General features: G+C 41.0%; 1 protein-coding gene across 28 annotated transcripts in view; it reads right to left on the bottom strand.

Annotated features, from left to right (window-relative positions):
- PARD3 (par-3 family cell polarity regulator) overlaps window positions 1-14,357 on the bottom strand; it is a 569,666-nt gene that overhangs the window by 182,061 nt on the left and 373,248 nt on the right. For all 28 annotated transcript variants that reach the window (XM_027976558.2, XM_027976565.2, XM_027976560.2 and 25 more), the window contains one exon: window positions 2,165-2,396. In XM_027976558.2, the coding sequence (XP_027832359.2) occupies window positions 2,165-2,396 (232 nt within the window). The remainder of the gene's footprint in view (window positions 1-2,164; window positions 2,397-14,357) is intronic.

Raw genomic sequence — 14,357 nt, 5'->3', positions numbered from 1 at the left:
GTCTATGTGTTTCTCAGTAGCCATTCTTAAGCTATGAACTTAGTTTTTAGGAAAAAAACTTCAGCCCCTGCATTTAAACAAAAAATGTGATTCTCAAGAACACTCAGGCCTTTGAAGTTACAATCAGTCGTCATCGTCACAGAGCTGGCTTCCACTACGGGTTAGAGGTATAACCTATAGCATTTGATCTCGTGTATGTGTTCCCAGTCGCTAAGTTGTGTGCAACTCTTTGTAACCCTGTGGACTGTAGCCCACCAGGCTCCTCTGTGAGTGGGATTTCCCAGGCAAGAATACTGGAGTGGGTTACCATTTCCTCCTCCAGGGGATCTTCCTGACCCAGGAATTGAACCCGTCTCCTGCATTGGCAGGCAGATTCTTTACCACTGAGCCACCAAGGAAGCCCACGTGTTTTATGGAACTTTTAGCTCAGAAAAGATTGTGTAGGGTTGCATTCAGGGTCCCTTCGAAAGAAAATAAATTTGCCAAGTGCCCCTACACTCACCATTCCTCTGGCCCCAAAAAGAAAACTCTACCATAAAGCCTCTCTTATTCTGGAGTTGCAAGTAACAGGAAGAAAATAATGTCCAGTTAAAATAATGTATAGATTTCTAAAATAATTTATAAACAAACTAGAATTTTGCTTATTTCATATTCCATGAGGAGAGCAGAGAACTGACTCCATCAAATAATGGTTGGCTGATGAAGGAAACCTACAAGCCTTCAGGAAGACTTCACTCAGAAGGGGGTTGTAGAAGCAGGACTGGTCTCCAGGCCAGATGTGTACATTTTAGGGGAGGTTTCCTCTTATTTCATAGTTTCTGATTCAAAGAAGACAGGGGTGCAAATTCCCTCAATGTTAATTGATGGGCAACAGCCTAATTTCTGTGTGTTATATAGATGCCTGATTATGAGCTGAGAAGCCTTCTGCCTAACACCAAAACAGAAATAAAGTGGAAGTTAGAGCAATTCCATCCGTCAGTATACCTGGGACGTGAAAATATAATGATGAAAGATGATCTGACTTAAAATGCATTCAGGAGGAATGGTATATCAATAAGATATAAACTCCCGTATAAAAGGATGCTAATTCTAATGTTTTGAAGCACTGAATATAGAAATGTGATTGTATTTAATTTAAAGCTGATACTGCTCATGGGCCAAGCTCTGTGCTATCTATGCCTATAGTTTACTTCCTCCACGCACTTGACTTAGCTCTGGCTGAGTCCATCCACAGGACACATCTGGTGTGTGTGTAGCCTGCAGGTTGGGCTTGAGTCCTCAACTTCATGGTCTTGACTTATCTATAATTCCCTGAGTTATTGAGGTCAACCTCCGGACCATAAATCAGGAAATTCTATGAAAATAAAAACTCTTGTTCACATTTTGCAATTAAAAAAAGCTAAAAGGAAGGGATTCATAATGCAGGATAACGACTTTTTGAAGAGTTAAGTGGTGATACCATCTGTTTTCAATTTTAAACCATCATCTTGATATGTTTAGGGTTTTAATTTATGGAACAATCAAGCAATCTTTATATTTGACATTAAATACCTGAATATTATAAATCACCTCCAATGAACATTTATGGGAGAGTTTCAGAGCAACTTCTGAACAACTTGTCACTTTTATTGTGTAGCCATGATTTGTAAAAAAAATGATATGCTAAGTAATCCTAGAGTATAATTTAGGGGCACAAAAACAACTGTCAGGAAACAGCCAGAGACTGCATTTAATGAAATCTTTACCGACTGAAGCAATAAGTATTAAATTAATCAACACAGCTTAATTGAAGCTCTATTTGTAACATTTTTTTTTAGACTTGTTATTAATGAGCCTTTATGTACTACCACTAACTTGAGCTCCATGTTCAGTGTCAACAATGAACCATTGTTCACACACACAAAAGAATAAACAGGGGCTATGAGGGCCCTTTGTCTCTGTCCCTCCTTCCTCTCAACAGTTATTTACATGGTTGGCAAGATAGCATCTTTCAGGCACTTTAAAAGGGTCTGAAATAGCTCCAGCGAAATCCTTAAGAAAGTAAAAACACAGCGGTGAAACCTGGGAGTTAGAGAGGACTCTCAGCTGACCTCAAAGTCCTCACATCTGGCGCTAGCCTGGCACTCACAGTGGGGACGGGCCATTCCTGCCCAGTAGCACCTACCTGAACATGTCTCCCAAGCCCCTCAGCTTCCCCTTCTTGGCTTTCATCTTCTCCTTCTCCTTGTCTCTGTCTTTCTTCTTTTCTTTGCCTATTTTCTCTTTCCTCCGATCGGGCTTCTCGCCTCTGTCTTGGTTTCCATTCATCTGTCTCTCCAGAGAGTGGGAAGGCTGGTCACTGGCTGTGGATACAGATTCCCTTCCTGATCTCGAACTTTCTTCCGTGTCTTCTTCCACTTAAAAGGAAACAAACACACAAAAAAAGATAAGGAACATGGGGAACCAAAGGGATAAAAGAAAGGAGGTTGAAGTCATGTGAGGGTTTCTTTCCCATATTTCCAATGAGGCTTGCAAACGTTGTTTACCCTGTGTAGAATTAAAATGGAACATGAGATGTGGATGACTACCATACATGTGTGTACTCCTGCGTGAAGATGATGGGCCAACGGTAAGAGAGTAATAGTCACAGTAACAGTAATAGCAATGGTACTAGTATAGCATTAGTAATAGCAACAGTATATTATTAGTAATAGTATAGTATCAGTATAGTGATAGTAATCTGAGTCCCAGACCAGTGGATTCCCTCATGTTGATACAGAGCCTGTACTGCTGTGGGGATAAGCAAGCCCTCATCACAAAGCTGACCCCAAAGATCCTCAGTATCATATTTGCAAAATGAAAATAAGCAGCCTCTCACCAACAGCTTCCTTTCCTCTTGTTGTAAGGGGGATGAAGCTCCACCTCAGCCCCTCATGAATTTGTTCAATTGCACCACTCACTAGTAAGCACACCAATGTCAACACAGGACTTCTTTCCTCAGCCTCCCAAATATGTCAGTTTGTGACAATATAGAGAAGATTGGGTATTCACAGCCTCTCTAACTTTTTCCTTATATTGTCATTACATTGTTATTGTGAGGCCAGCATTACAAGCCAATGTTACTATATGTTCTAATCTGAAATAATGTTGCATTTTGGTTGACACAATGGCAGGTGAACAGAGGTGGATGGAGCCATGAAGGCATAAATCCACAGCCTCACAGTCCTTTGAACTCTGCAGATAAAAGCTACACTTTAGCGATAACAATATTCCATCCTTTGAAGCAACACTTAGTCAGCATATGGTCCAATGGTATACCCCCAACTTTTTGCATCTGAAAGAATGACAAGTCTCCACCTCCGAAAGAACTTGAGGAATTTCTATTTTAGGATGCAATAGATGCACACGTACACAGCCATCCTCATAAATCCTTTTCCAGATTAGTTGCCTAAGGTTTTTCCAAATATAGTAAGAATTATTGGAGCTCCAGGGTACCTCTTGAAATCTGAGGTCATTTCTGGCCCCCTGCATCAACAAAAAAAAAGTAGGAATCAGCGCTTTTGAGCTTCTTTTAACACAGCACCATATAAGACTCTCACAAAGAACCAACCTCTAGATCAAGTTAATATGACTTCAAGAGAAATTCAGTCTTGCCCCTCCACCAGAACTTGAGTTAGCAATACACAAAATTACGAGTATAATAAGACCAGTCTCAGTATCATCTTATTTACAAGACAGAAGCAACCACAGCCTTGGAAAACAAACTCAGGATTACAAAAGGGGAAGGGGGGGGGGGGGAGATAAATTAGAAGTTTGTAAAATATACACGCTATTATACATAAAATATATAACTAACAAGGACCCACTATATAGCAAAGGGAACTCTATCCAATATCCTATAATAAACTATCTGGGAAAAAAATCTGAAAAAGTATGGATGTATGTATATACATCATTGATACATCATTGAATTACTTTGCTGTACACTGGAAACTAACACAACATTGCAAATAAACTATGTTCTATTGTGAAATAAAAATCAAATTAAAAAAAAGTACATCTTAGTATCTTAGTGTCCTATTAAACTCTCACAGATCTTAGAAGATACTAACAAATGATGGTACCACCTTAACCAAGTTTTTAAAAATTTTTAATGCTAATTATTAAGCTAATAACCAAAGAAAGTGTAGAATTCGTTTTCACATTTGATTAAAAACATGAGGCAACCTATTTTCCATCCCATCCCAGGCTACGGCCAAAGAGTAAAAATACCACTGTGTCTAAATCCAAAAAGTACTTCGGAAGTCACTTAGACCAACATCTTCCATTTCTTGCTAAGGAAACAAGAGGTTTGGGGCCAGCATACCGCCAGTGTGGGACTCTCTGTACTATATTCTGGCACAGTTGTACCTCAGCCAGACCTTCACATGTTTCTTTGATCAACTCTGTGATTGCTCAATTCCATGCTTCATACAGCATGGATTCAGGTCATCTATCATCCAGTCACTCCACTCTCTGCCCAGAAGATCATTCCAGCAGCCAGCACCATATCTCAAGAAACCCAGTTCCAGTCTTGTGTGGTCGTCCAGCGCTGTGACTAGTAGCTGCTACTGATGAAATCACTCCCGTAGTTTGAACGGATGTGCACAGGGACTCAAGGACAGGCTTCCAACCAAAGAGATGAGCAGAAAGGCTGGCTTCCCTCTGCACTGGGGTAACTAACTGGGAGCCACTCTCCTTCTTCAAGGGACAAGCACGCATTTTCAAAAGATGACCATTTTAGTCACTGTCAATTCATATGGAAATAGGAATTGAGAGGGTTTATTAGAGAAAGCCAGTTTCAACTTTCAGATGGACATTGCTAGAGAAAATCCATAGCCTTACAAATAAATGCTGAGTTAAGGCTGTGATTGTTGTACACACAGAGCAGGGAAAGAATAGTGGTCCTGGCCCAGGGAGGTCTCACTGTGTAGCCTTTTCCAATGGGTGCTCCCCGGCAGAATGTAAAATATCGCTTAAGCAGGGTTGCAGCCTCTTGTCTGAAAACATCCCTGAATGTGGCTGTGCTCTATCTGGTTACGAACCACTGCTTCCACACTTTGGGGGAAATGAGTGTGGCCTCGATTTGGAGGCAATGGACCAAATCATGATAAGACAGTTCTCAAAAGCATTCAGGAGCTACAAAACCTATATATATACTCAAGTTAGATAAAGGGATGCTAGTCAATATTCTACAAGTCCTGTAGGCAAAACTCATTTTACCTACCCGTCCAAAGTGCTTTTCACAAACTTTTATTATTGTACTTCTCATATGATACAATCACAGGGATTCCCAGGTGGCTCAGACGGTAAAGCGTCTGCCCACAATGTAGAAGACCCGGGTTCAATCCCTGGGTCGGGAAGATCCCCTGGAGATGGCAATGGCAACCCACTCCAGTACTCTTGCCTAGAAAATTCCACGGATGGAGGAGCCTGGTGGGCTACATGGGGTCGCAAAGAGTCAGACACGACTGAGCGACTTCACTAAGCTTCTAAAATGAGGACCACTGGTCGGATAGAAGCTGCCTGTGAACTACTGTTTAACAGGAAGGTTAGTGGTGAACTTGACTCATGACTTTATCCCAACCAGACACACTTTTACCCAGTCTCCACATATCACCATCCTCTGACTTCAGGACGATGCCTATGTTCCTCCATTAAGCCGGACAACACCAGCCGCATCCCAGTGCCAGCAGCCACAGGGAGGCCCTTGCTCCTGGTTATCTCATCACTTTCTGGTAGGGTTTTATACTATTACTGCTAATGCCATACAGACCGTCTAATGGACTGTATGACCCTCCACAATGTCTGAAACTATAAACAAAAAAATGAGCTCAATAAACATGAATGACTTTGTCTTCCACAGCGACCATTATCATAAATCATGAATGGAAGATCAGGAGCGATTCTGCTAGTTTTCTGCCCGACAGTTTTGGCAGAAGCACACGAGGCATCTGTCTGCTCTTGGCTCTGACACAGGAAAAAGGCAGCGCCTCCATAACTAACTATATGCCGAAGTCACATTTGTTGCCAATTCCTTTCATACTCCCAATAATTTCCTGGTGTATGTAATACAACTTATCTTCAAAAGTGGGTGAAGCAGAGAAAATTAGTATTAAATCATTTATTAACACCAGGTTTTGTAACCTCATTTTGTAAAATCAAAACTCCTAACTCAGTTTCCTGCTCAAAGCAAGTGGACTGTCTTACAATCATACTTGTGCATTTGAGAATTCTTTATGCTTGTTCTGAACATTCCGATTTAGATAATACACTATCACAGAAATTCTTCTGGGGGTGTACGGATGTAACTAATCCTTTCAAATGCCAACTAATTAAAAATATTTAGCAATATGTGGCTTCCTATGTATAAACATAAGATGTTCTTTTAGAGTATTACATTATATATGCTTCAAACACTAAAATTATTTGATAGAGAAAAATAAGAATCTCACTTTACCCCATTTCTAGGCAGAATTACTTTGGTTTTTAAAAGCTTATATAAATTGGTTACATATGCTTAATTTTTTTTAATGTATATATTCAAGGTCATTAATAGACTAATCAAATTATTTTCAGTTTTAAAACCAATCTTTGTATAATTAATACCAGCTTTATAATAAGGTCAATAAAATACTTTATTCCCTTGAGAAAACACAAAAGATACTCAGATAAACAATTTTCAAGGAAGAAAAGCACTGGTGATATATAATGCACAAATGACTTGATCTATTGTATTCATACAGTAAATTACAATGAAAGAACTAATCATAAACCTACATTTAGGTAATTTACTATTTCAAATGCTATATAAATTTACATTTTTTTCTCTTTAATTTTACTCTTTACATGTTGTTTGCTTTCTTTTTGCAGATAGTCTGCCTAAAGAAAGACGATTACCTCCTTCCAAACATATAGAAATTTCTATTTTTGACTAACATTCCTGCCTGTTTCAACCCACTCTGTGCACTATACTATCAGTTGCTTTCCCATGTGATTATCTGTAAAGACAGATATTCTGAAGTTTCTCTTTTTAAAGAAGGTATAACATGAAGCTGCTTATTTCTCTTCCAGGCAGCACATTCTGCGATTAAGACATACCTAATTACCATATTTTCAACAGATGCAAATACAGCGCAATTAAACTTCTACTCCCTGTGACAAATTCAGCTACGCGGTTCTGCAAGTTACCCTATTAGCACTGGGCCATGAAGTGTGGAAAAGATTAAGCCCTTAGACAGTAGCAGTCATTGGGAAAATGACCTTAGGTGTCCACTGAACCTCAAAGTTCTGTAACTCCTGCCATAAACAAACACTTCGTTCAGTCTGGTCATCACACACAATTCACTGTCAAGAGCTGACTCTGAGCCACACAGTCATTCACCACTTTTTTCCATTGAGAAGCAATATAATTTGGGGGACTGTAATGATCTCTATTTCTCCCTTTCTCCTTTCTAATGGAACTCTGATTGTGCTCAGGAATGCGATCCAGCTTCGAGGGATGAATCCATTACTAGGCTTACACTGGCTTATGGGTCCCTGCCCCAGTCCACTCTTATTAGTACGGAAGTGGCCCCGACACCCTGAAAGGATATATCCTGTGCTTGGGCAGATGACTCTCTCCCTTCACTTGGACGGGATCAAGAAAGCACTCGGATCTTGAGCCCTGCAGTTACCTTCTGGATAAGCTGACTTGTGGATGGCGTGGCAGAAGGATCAGAAAGACTGCAGTGCTTTGATAATACCATTATGCTGTGGAATCAGTAACCCCCGAAGCTGCCCAACTATAGAACCAGGTAGGACAGTGTATTCCCTCAAGGTTTGAACTGCTCTGAAGTGATTTTTCTACTAAATGCAGCTGAAAGCATCTTAATAGGTACATTACATAAATCAAACTTCAGAGCAGCTGTGGAATATCAACTCTACTATTTATCACAAGTAGAAGATTTAGCAGTTAACATCACTCTAGGCAGCTTTGACAATTTTACTAAAATTAAGTGATTTGCTCAGACTTGTTACTAGTGTGAAATGAGTTGGTACAAATATTCAGAGAAATAAAAAACAGACAAATACAAAATTAAAGTGATAACATTACTTCTTACTGATCAGTGAACAAGTACTCTCCTTTGAGGGCATAGCTCAAAAGAGTGTTATTAAATATTTGTTGAATAGATTGAATAAATAGCCCATCATATGAAAAACATCCTTTACTGCTCCCTATTTAGAAAGAGCTACTCTAGTAATAGCAATATCGAATAAAGAAACACATACTCTTGAGTAATTTAAAATTTACTTTGCAAGACAAAGGATTAAAGGTAGTAATTGGACACAAGAGTACGCAGTCTTCAGAATCTACCTGCTTAAAATTTAAAATGAATGAGTTAAAATGAGGCATTAATAACTGGAAAATTTCACTAGATTTAGCAAATCCACTGACCACTACCAATTTCTACTGACTAATGTTAGTTAAAATACAGTGTAATAAAAATAAATGAGGACTGAACTCCCAGGTACTGCAAAGTCCAGTACAGTATTTAAGAAATTTTTATTATTAATAAATATATTGTATTTTTGTTTCTTATTTTAGTGGAATATTGACTTTGGAAAAGGAATAAAAGATGTAGGAAATGAACAGCTAGTGACACAGATGGTGTCGAATAATAGGATCTGCTTTTCTGGACCCTGACTTTTAACATTAGAATGATGAGCTCTTGGCAATGGAAAAACTTAGCTTTTTCAGAATACTTGAAACACACACACACACACAAAGCTGGCAAGAAACATGAAGAATTAAACAGCTTTTACACTAAAATGTGGGGTGAGAATAATAACTGATATTATGAAGAACAGAGAGTATGACTGAAAGGAGAAAAAGGCATGAAGGAAGTGGTTGACATTTATCAGCGGTCTTAGAGAAGGGGCTTCTGTGACTGGAGGAATATTCAAATAGTTGATTCCTAAAACCCAGTATTCTAAAATTAGATTTATTTCATTAAAAAAATGAAATTACATTGGGGTAAGGAGAGTAGAGAGAACAAAAACAATAAAATCACACTTCCAAAGAGATTAAGACTTATTACCAAAAACCATTCTTCATTTCTACTTTATGTTCTGAAGTTTCCTTTAATGCCTCCCTTCAAACAGAATGCTGCTGAAGATCTTGGTAGAATGTCACCTCCTCTGTCTCTCCCTGTCCTAGAGAATGTAGCAGAACAAATGCAAGGGCAGTTGGACCCCCCAGTTTCTGAACCTTTGAAAATTTGCTTTCAGTGTATAGTTAAATTTCATATTCAAACAATGATCTATAATGGGCACTGTTTCCTGTCCACAGAGAACAACGTATGAAGAAGCTGAAGGCTTTCCTTTCAACAGACCCAATGGACTGACTACATAATGAAAATAGTAGCACTTATAAACCCCACTGTTGGAATTGCCACTAAGAATTTTATTTTTATCATGGATTCAACTGGTCCAATGTATATTTTAACATATACAAAAAATTTTTGGTGTCAAGGAAAGAGAGTCCAGGTCACTGTTCTGACTCTTTTAAGTGGGAAAAACAAGAGCAAAAATAAAGAACACCATAAGAATGTGCAAATGTGATGGAACAGTGAAGGGTGAACATTGCTATTTAATGAGAAGTCAAAATGAATGTCCCCTAAAAGTCACTGTTCTTAACTCCCATGCCATGCAACCCTTATTGAGAGATTCACAAAAATTTCTTGATGTTATAAAAACACTAAGAAGGCTCATACACATCTGTATACAGATTTCCCTTAACTTCTAGTGGGGTTATGGCACAATAAACTCCAACATAAATGGAAAATACCAAAGTCAAAAATGTACAGAATATACCTAACCTACCAAACATGACAGCTTAAGCTCATCTACTTAAAAGTGCTCAGAACACTGACATTAGCCCACAATTGGGCTCAGTCATCTAACACAGGGCCTAAGTTATAACAAAGCTCAGTCATCTAACACAGGGCCTAAGTTATAACAAAGTGTCAAATGCCTCATGTAATTTAGCAACTATAGTACTGAAAGTGAAAACCAGAATGGCTTTGGGCTGTTTCCTTTGTGATCACATAGCTGACTGGGAGCTGAGACTGCTGCCACCGCCCATCATCTCCAGAGAAGATCTGCATTATCACTAGCCAGGAAAAGACCCAAGTTCAAAGCTAGATGTACAATTTCTACTAAAAGCACGTCACTTTCAAACCCCTGTAAAGTCAAAAAATCCTAAACTGAACCACTGTTAAGTCGGGGAACGTCCATACTCAGTGCGCTAGAAAGTTAAGGGGAAACTAGCTAGGTCAGGGAAAGTGTCTTGAAGAAGGAAGACAACAGTCCCACGTATAGGAGAGCGTAGGGGACAGTCAGGGCAGGGAGAAGACAAACCTCAGGGATGGCACATGGTCTGGATGAGAACGCACATGGGAGCTTGAAGGACCAGGAGGACAGTGTGACTCCAGAGCTTACTCAGCAAATGGAGAGACAGTCAGACCAGTTATGAGATCCTAATAGCAACTTCAGATATTAAATAATGAGAATTGGGGCTAGATTGGGTAGAAGAAGTGAAATTATGAGATTTCATGCAGAAAAATTAAGACAATTTGGTAATGGAGGGATTATGCAGTGAGATGATAATTCTAAATTTCTGTGCCTGGAGGTACTAGTGAGAAAAACCTCATCACTATCATCCGTCTATATGTGTGAGATGCTAAGCACGTAAATGCAGTTCTTCCCTTTCTTCTAGCTTTGCCAAGCATCATTACTCACCTGGATTACTGCATTACTGTCCTAGAACCAATCTTGCCACCAACACTGCTATTTACCAGCCCACCCCCAATAACCCACCCTCGATTCTACAGCCCCAACACTCATATTCTTTCACTTGAAATTCTTCAAATGCTCTTTAAGGTCCTTAGTATGAACAAAAATTATTTAAACAAGGCTGTCTGCAAGCTGTTCTCTGCGTATGTCTTACATCTCACTCCTCACCACGCTCTACCTCGATAGGATAATGGTGGTCCAGAGATGGTCCCCCTTCCCTAAGCTCCCGACACACCCTGATGAAGACCACTCAAGCAGGATTACTCATCTCAACTCATACCTCTTGTGAGAAGCTTCCCCTCCCTCCCCTCTCCCATGCGGGCTGAGTGGTGCCCCATGCTCTGCTGCATGGTAACCTGGGCATCACAGTGGCCCTTAACCATTAACCATACTGCTTCCCAAGAGTTGGTTTGCCCAGTGGGTTGAAGTACCCTTAGCCTCTCTGGAACTTACAGCCTAAATATCAGGTTTTAGATCCCAAGACTCATAAATACTTTCTTGCAGTTTTAATGTAACGGATTTTCCCATTAGGAAGTTTGTTTAATATTGTAGAAAATTCGCAGGACTGCAAATCACAAGGCATGCATTCTGATTTAATTCCTAAGTACTATCTTAGTCAAATATTTACATACTTTTTTCTTATCAGAAAATGCTTCAAATGAGGAAGCTATAATTCAGACACTTCAGATGTGACTTTTCGTCATACTTTTAGCTTAACTTACTTTTCACCTAAAAAAAGAAATATAAGGAATTGACAGCTTTGGCTGTGTCACATGGTTATACTTCTATCGCATTCAGAAATGTCCTAAAATTCTCCAAAGCTCCTTTTCTTAAACTGCAAGTAATACTCAAATATACAAATTGTCATAAGAGGATTAGACAGGTTATCCTTATTCCTGGCACTTCAGAATAAATATTTTTAATAGATCAACATCCAATTATCCAAAAAGATAGATTAACCAAATGGTAAATCCTTTACAAAGTACTTTGACTCTGAAAACCATACATTGAATTCTTCCACTATAGATTTATGGTAATCTGGTGGAGATTCTTAAGATAACTACCTAATTTACATAATTTTTGCTCAAATAAGTAGTGACAAAAGATGGCTAGGAATGTAGAGCATGCTAAGAGTAGAAAAATCTGAGATACTCATGTAATCTGCTATTTTGAAGCTAACAAAATAAATGAAAATTAATCTTGAAGCTCTCAGATTAGCTAACTTCCTAACATAAATTCAGTTTCTTCAGATCTCATACTGCTAACCTAAGTTATGCATACTTTAGAGTGATGCTTTTTTTTCCCCTTTTATCTCCTGTTAAGAGTACTATAAGAAAGCAGGCAAGCTCCTTAAACGCAATCTGTCTCTATGTTTTCAAGGAATACTGTTCTCACATCTAAGATTGTAAACTGGATAGATCTTAAAATCAAAAGTACAATGAATAGCACAGTCTTCGGTTTTGCTGTGTATCACCTCCTCGACCTCAACAAAAAGCTGTTCCTGAATTGATAGCAAGGCTGACGACTTGACGACTTTTAATAGATGGTAAAATGGGGGTGGGGATTGTATTCTATATTTTCAAAAGTGAAACAAGTCAGTGTTATGTAGCATCCATGTTCTTGGTTTCAACAGAAGCTGATTTATGACGGGGGCTGTAGGAGCCGCTCGCTGAGAGCCAGGCGGCAAGTATGATTTGCATAGAAGAGGGAGCAGATTGTAGATGCCCTGACCTGTCAAACACAGGTAGGGCCTCAGAGATAATGGGTCCCAGAATACAAAGCTCCATCTTGATCCAGACAGACACAGACAACGTGGAGAGGCCAGATGGATTAAATGAGAGACAAAAACGCCGACTTCTGCCATCTCCACAGGAAGCACATAAGTGTTACAGAAGATGACAGATACCAGATACCACATGGATCCCGCCCGGGTCTCTTGGCCCCCATTGTCATGTGCATGCCGCAATTGCAGCACTGCTGAGAAGAGGCAAGCCTGCTCCAAGCCTGAAAGAGCGTCACCGGGGAGGAGCTTGACCCGGCTGGCAAGAACCACCAACCTCGCCCTCCACGTGTGTGACTTCCGCCTGTAGAGAGGGAAAGGGCTGCATGGGACCGACATAGGCTGAGCGGGACAGGTTATGCCCGCCCCCGCCCCCTCAACCCGTGCTTCCAGGGTGCACAATCGGCATCCCCACAGGACGGCCGTCTAACAGAGACCGTCGGCTCGGACAGGGTCCTCCATCAGCGCGCTGCACAGCAGTGACGTGGCGGCCATAACTGGCCCCCGAGGCCCACCTCCATACAAGAAGGGACCTCAGCCACAGGGTCCCACAAAGCACAAGGCCAGCAGCGCTCAGACATGCAGCCAGGGACAGCGCCCACACAGTAAGGATGCAGGGTGGGGCTGTACAGCGAGGGCATGAGCACAGACACGAATGCAGACAGAGAGCCCGCAGAACGCGCCTCCAGAATCCGCTCTGCAAAGGGTGGGGTTTATGCAACTAGAGGAGGGAGCCAGACTCCTTTCTCACACCTGCACCTAGCCATAAGGAAAGGCAACAGTCCCATAACCACCAGCAGTAACACCAGCCTTGACAGATATTTTCTTAGAGAAGACCAAAGGGTTTGCTGAGGCGCGGAGGTCTCGGACGCCCAGGTCCAGAGTCGGACACAAGCGGGAGGAGTGAAACGTCAGTGCCACCCCATGCACTGCTGCTGACGCGCGCTGCGTCTGGGTGTGTGTCTCTCACACACGCAGTGGCGCTAGTCAAGCAGGAGCCCATTCACTGATGCAACAAACAGTCACTGACTCTGACACTTGGCCGAGCTCTGAGCCTGGTTATGGAGGAATAAGACGTGGTAGCATCTTTCCTCGTGGATTTTATGGACGGTGAGCGAAGCAGGAAGGCAGGACTGAGGTCAGTGGGTAAGTGAAGGAGGACACAGAGTCGTGGAAAGTTAAAACTGGAAAGCAACTCAGAAACGGAACCAGAGCTTTTCCAGCTTTCTCTGGCAAACTGTGAACTTCCCTTTTTTAAACTTACAATTGACAAAGAATCACAAAGTATGAAGAGTGATTTAAAAACCCCACAACCAGGAGGTCCCTGGTGGTCCAGTGATGAGGACTTGGTGTTTTCACTGCCAAGGGCCCGGGTGCAATTCTTGCTGGGGAACTAAGACCCACAAGCCTCATGGGAATAAATAAATCCCCAAGACTGTCGCAGTGACAGCGGGTGCAGGGGGATCTGGTGGCCTTGATAGAGACCACTCGCTCAGCCTCCCACGAATTTCCCAACTCCCGCAAACCACCGAGCCGAGCCTCCTCACTAGACACTGAGACAATCCGAGCATTAATGGCCTCGGCATCCAAAGCTTCAGTTTCACAAAGGAAGGAATTAAAGAAGAATCTTAAGCAACTTGACCCAAATTCCAAGTGGGGGAGAAGAATGTGGAGGGACTCCAGGCCAGTGCTCAGATCACTTCAGTCATATAGTTTTGACAAG

Source organism: Ovis aries, chromosome 13, assembly GCF_016772045.2.
Source record: "Ovis aries strain OAR_USU_Benz2616 breed Rambouillet chromosome 13, ARS-UI_Ramb_v3.0, whole genome shotgun sequence".
Taxonomy (NCBI): Eukaryota; Metazoa; Chordata; class Mammalia; order Artiodactyla; family Bovidae; genus Ovis; species Ovis aries.
This window is presented reverse-complemented; position numbering and strand designations above follow the sequence as displayed.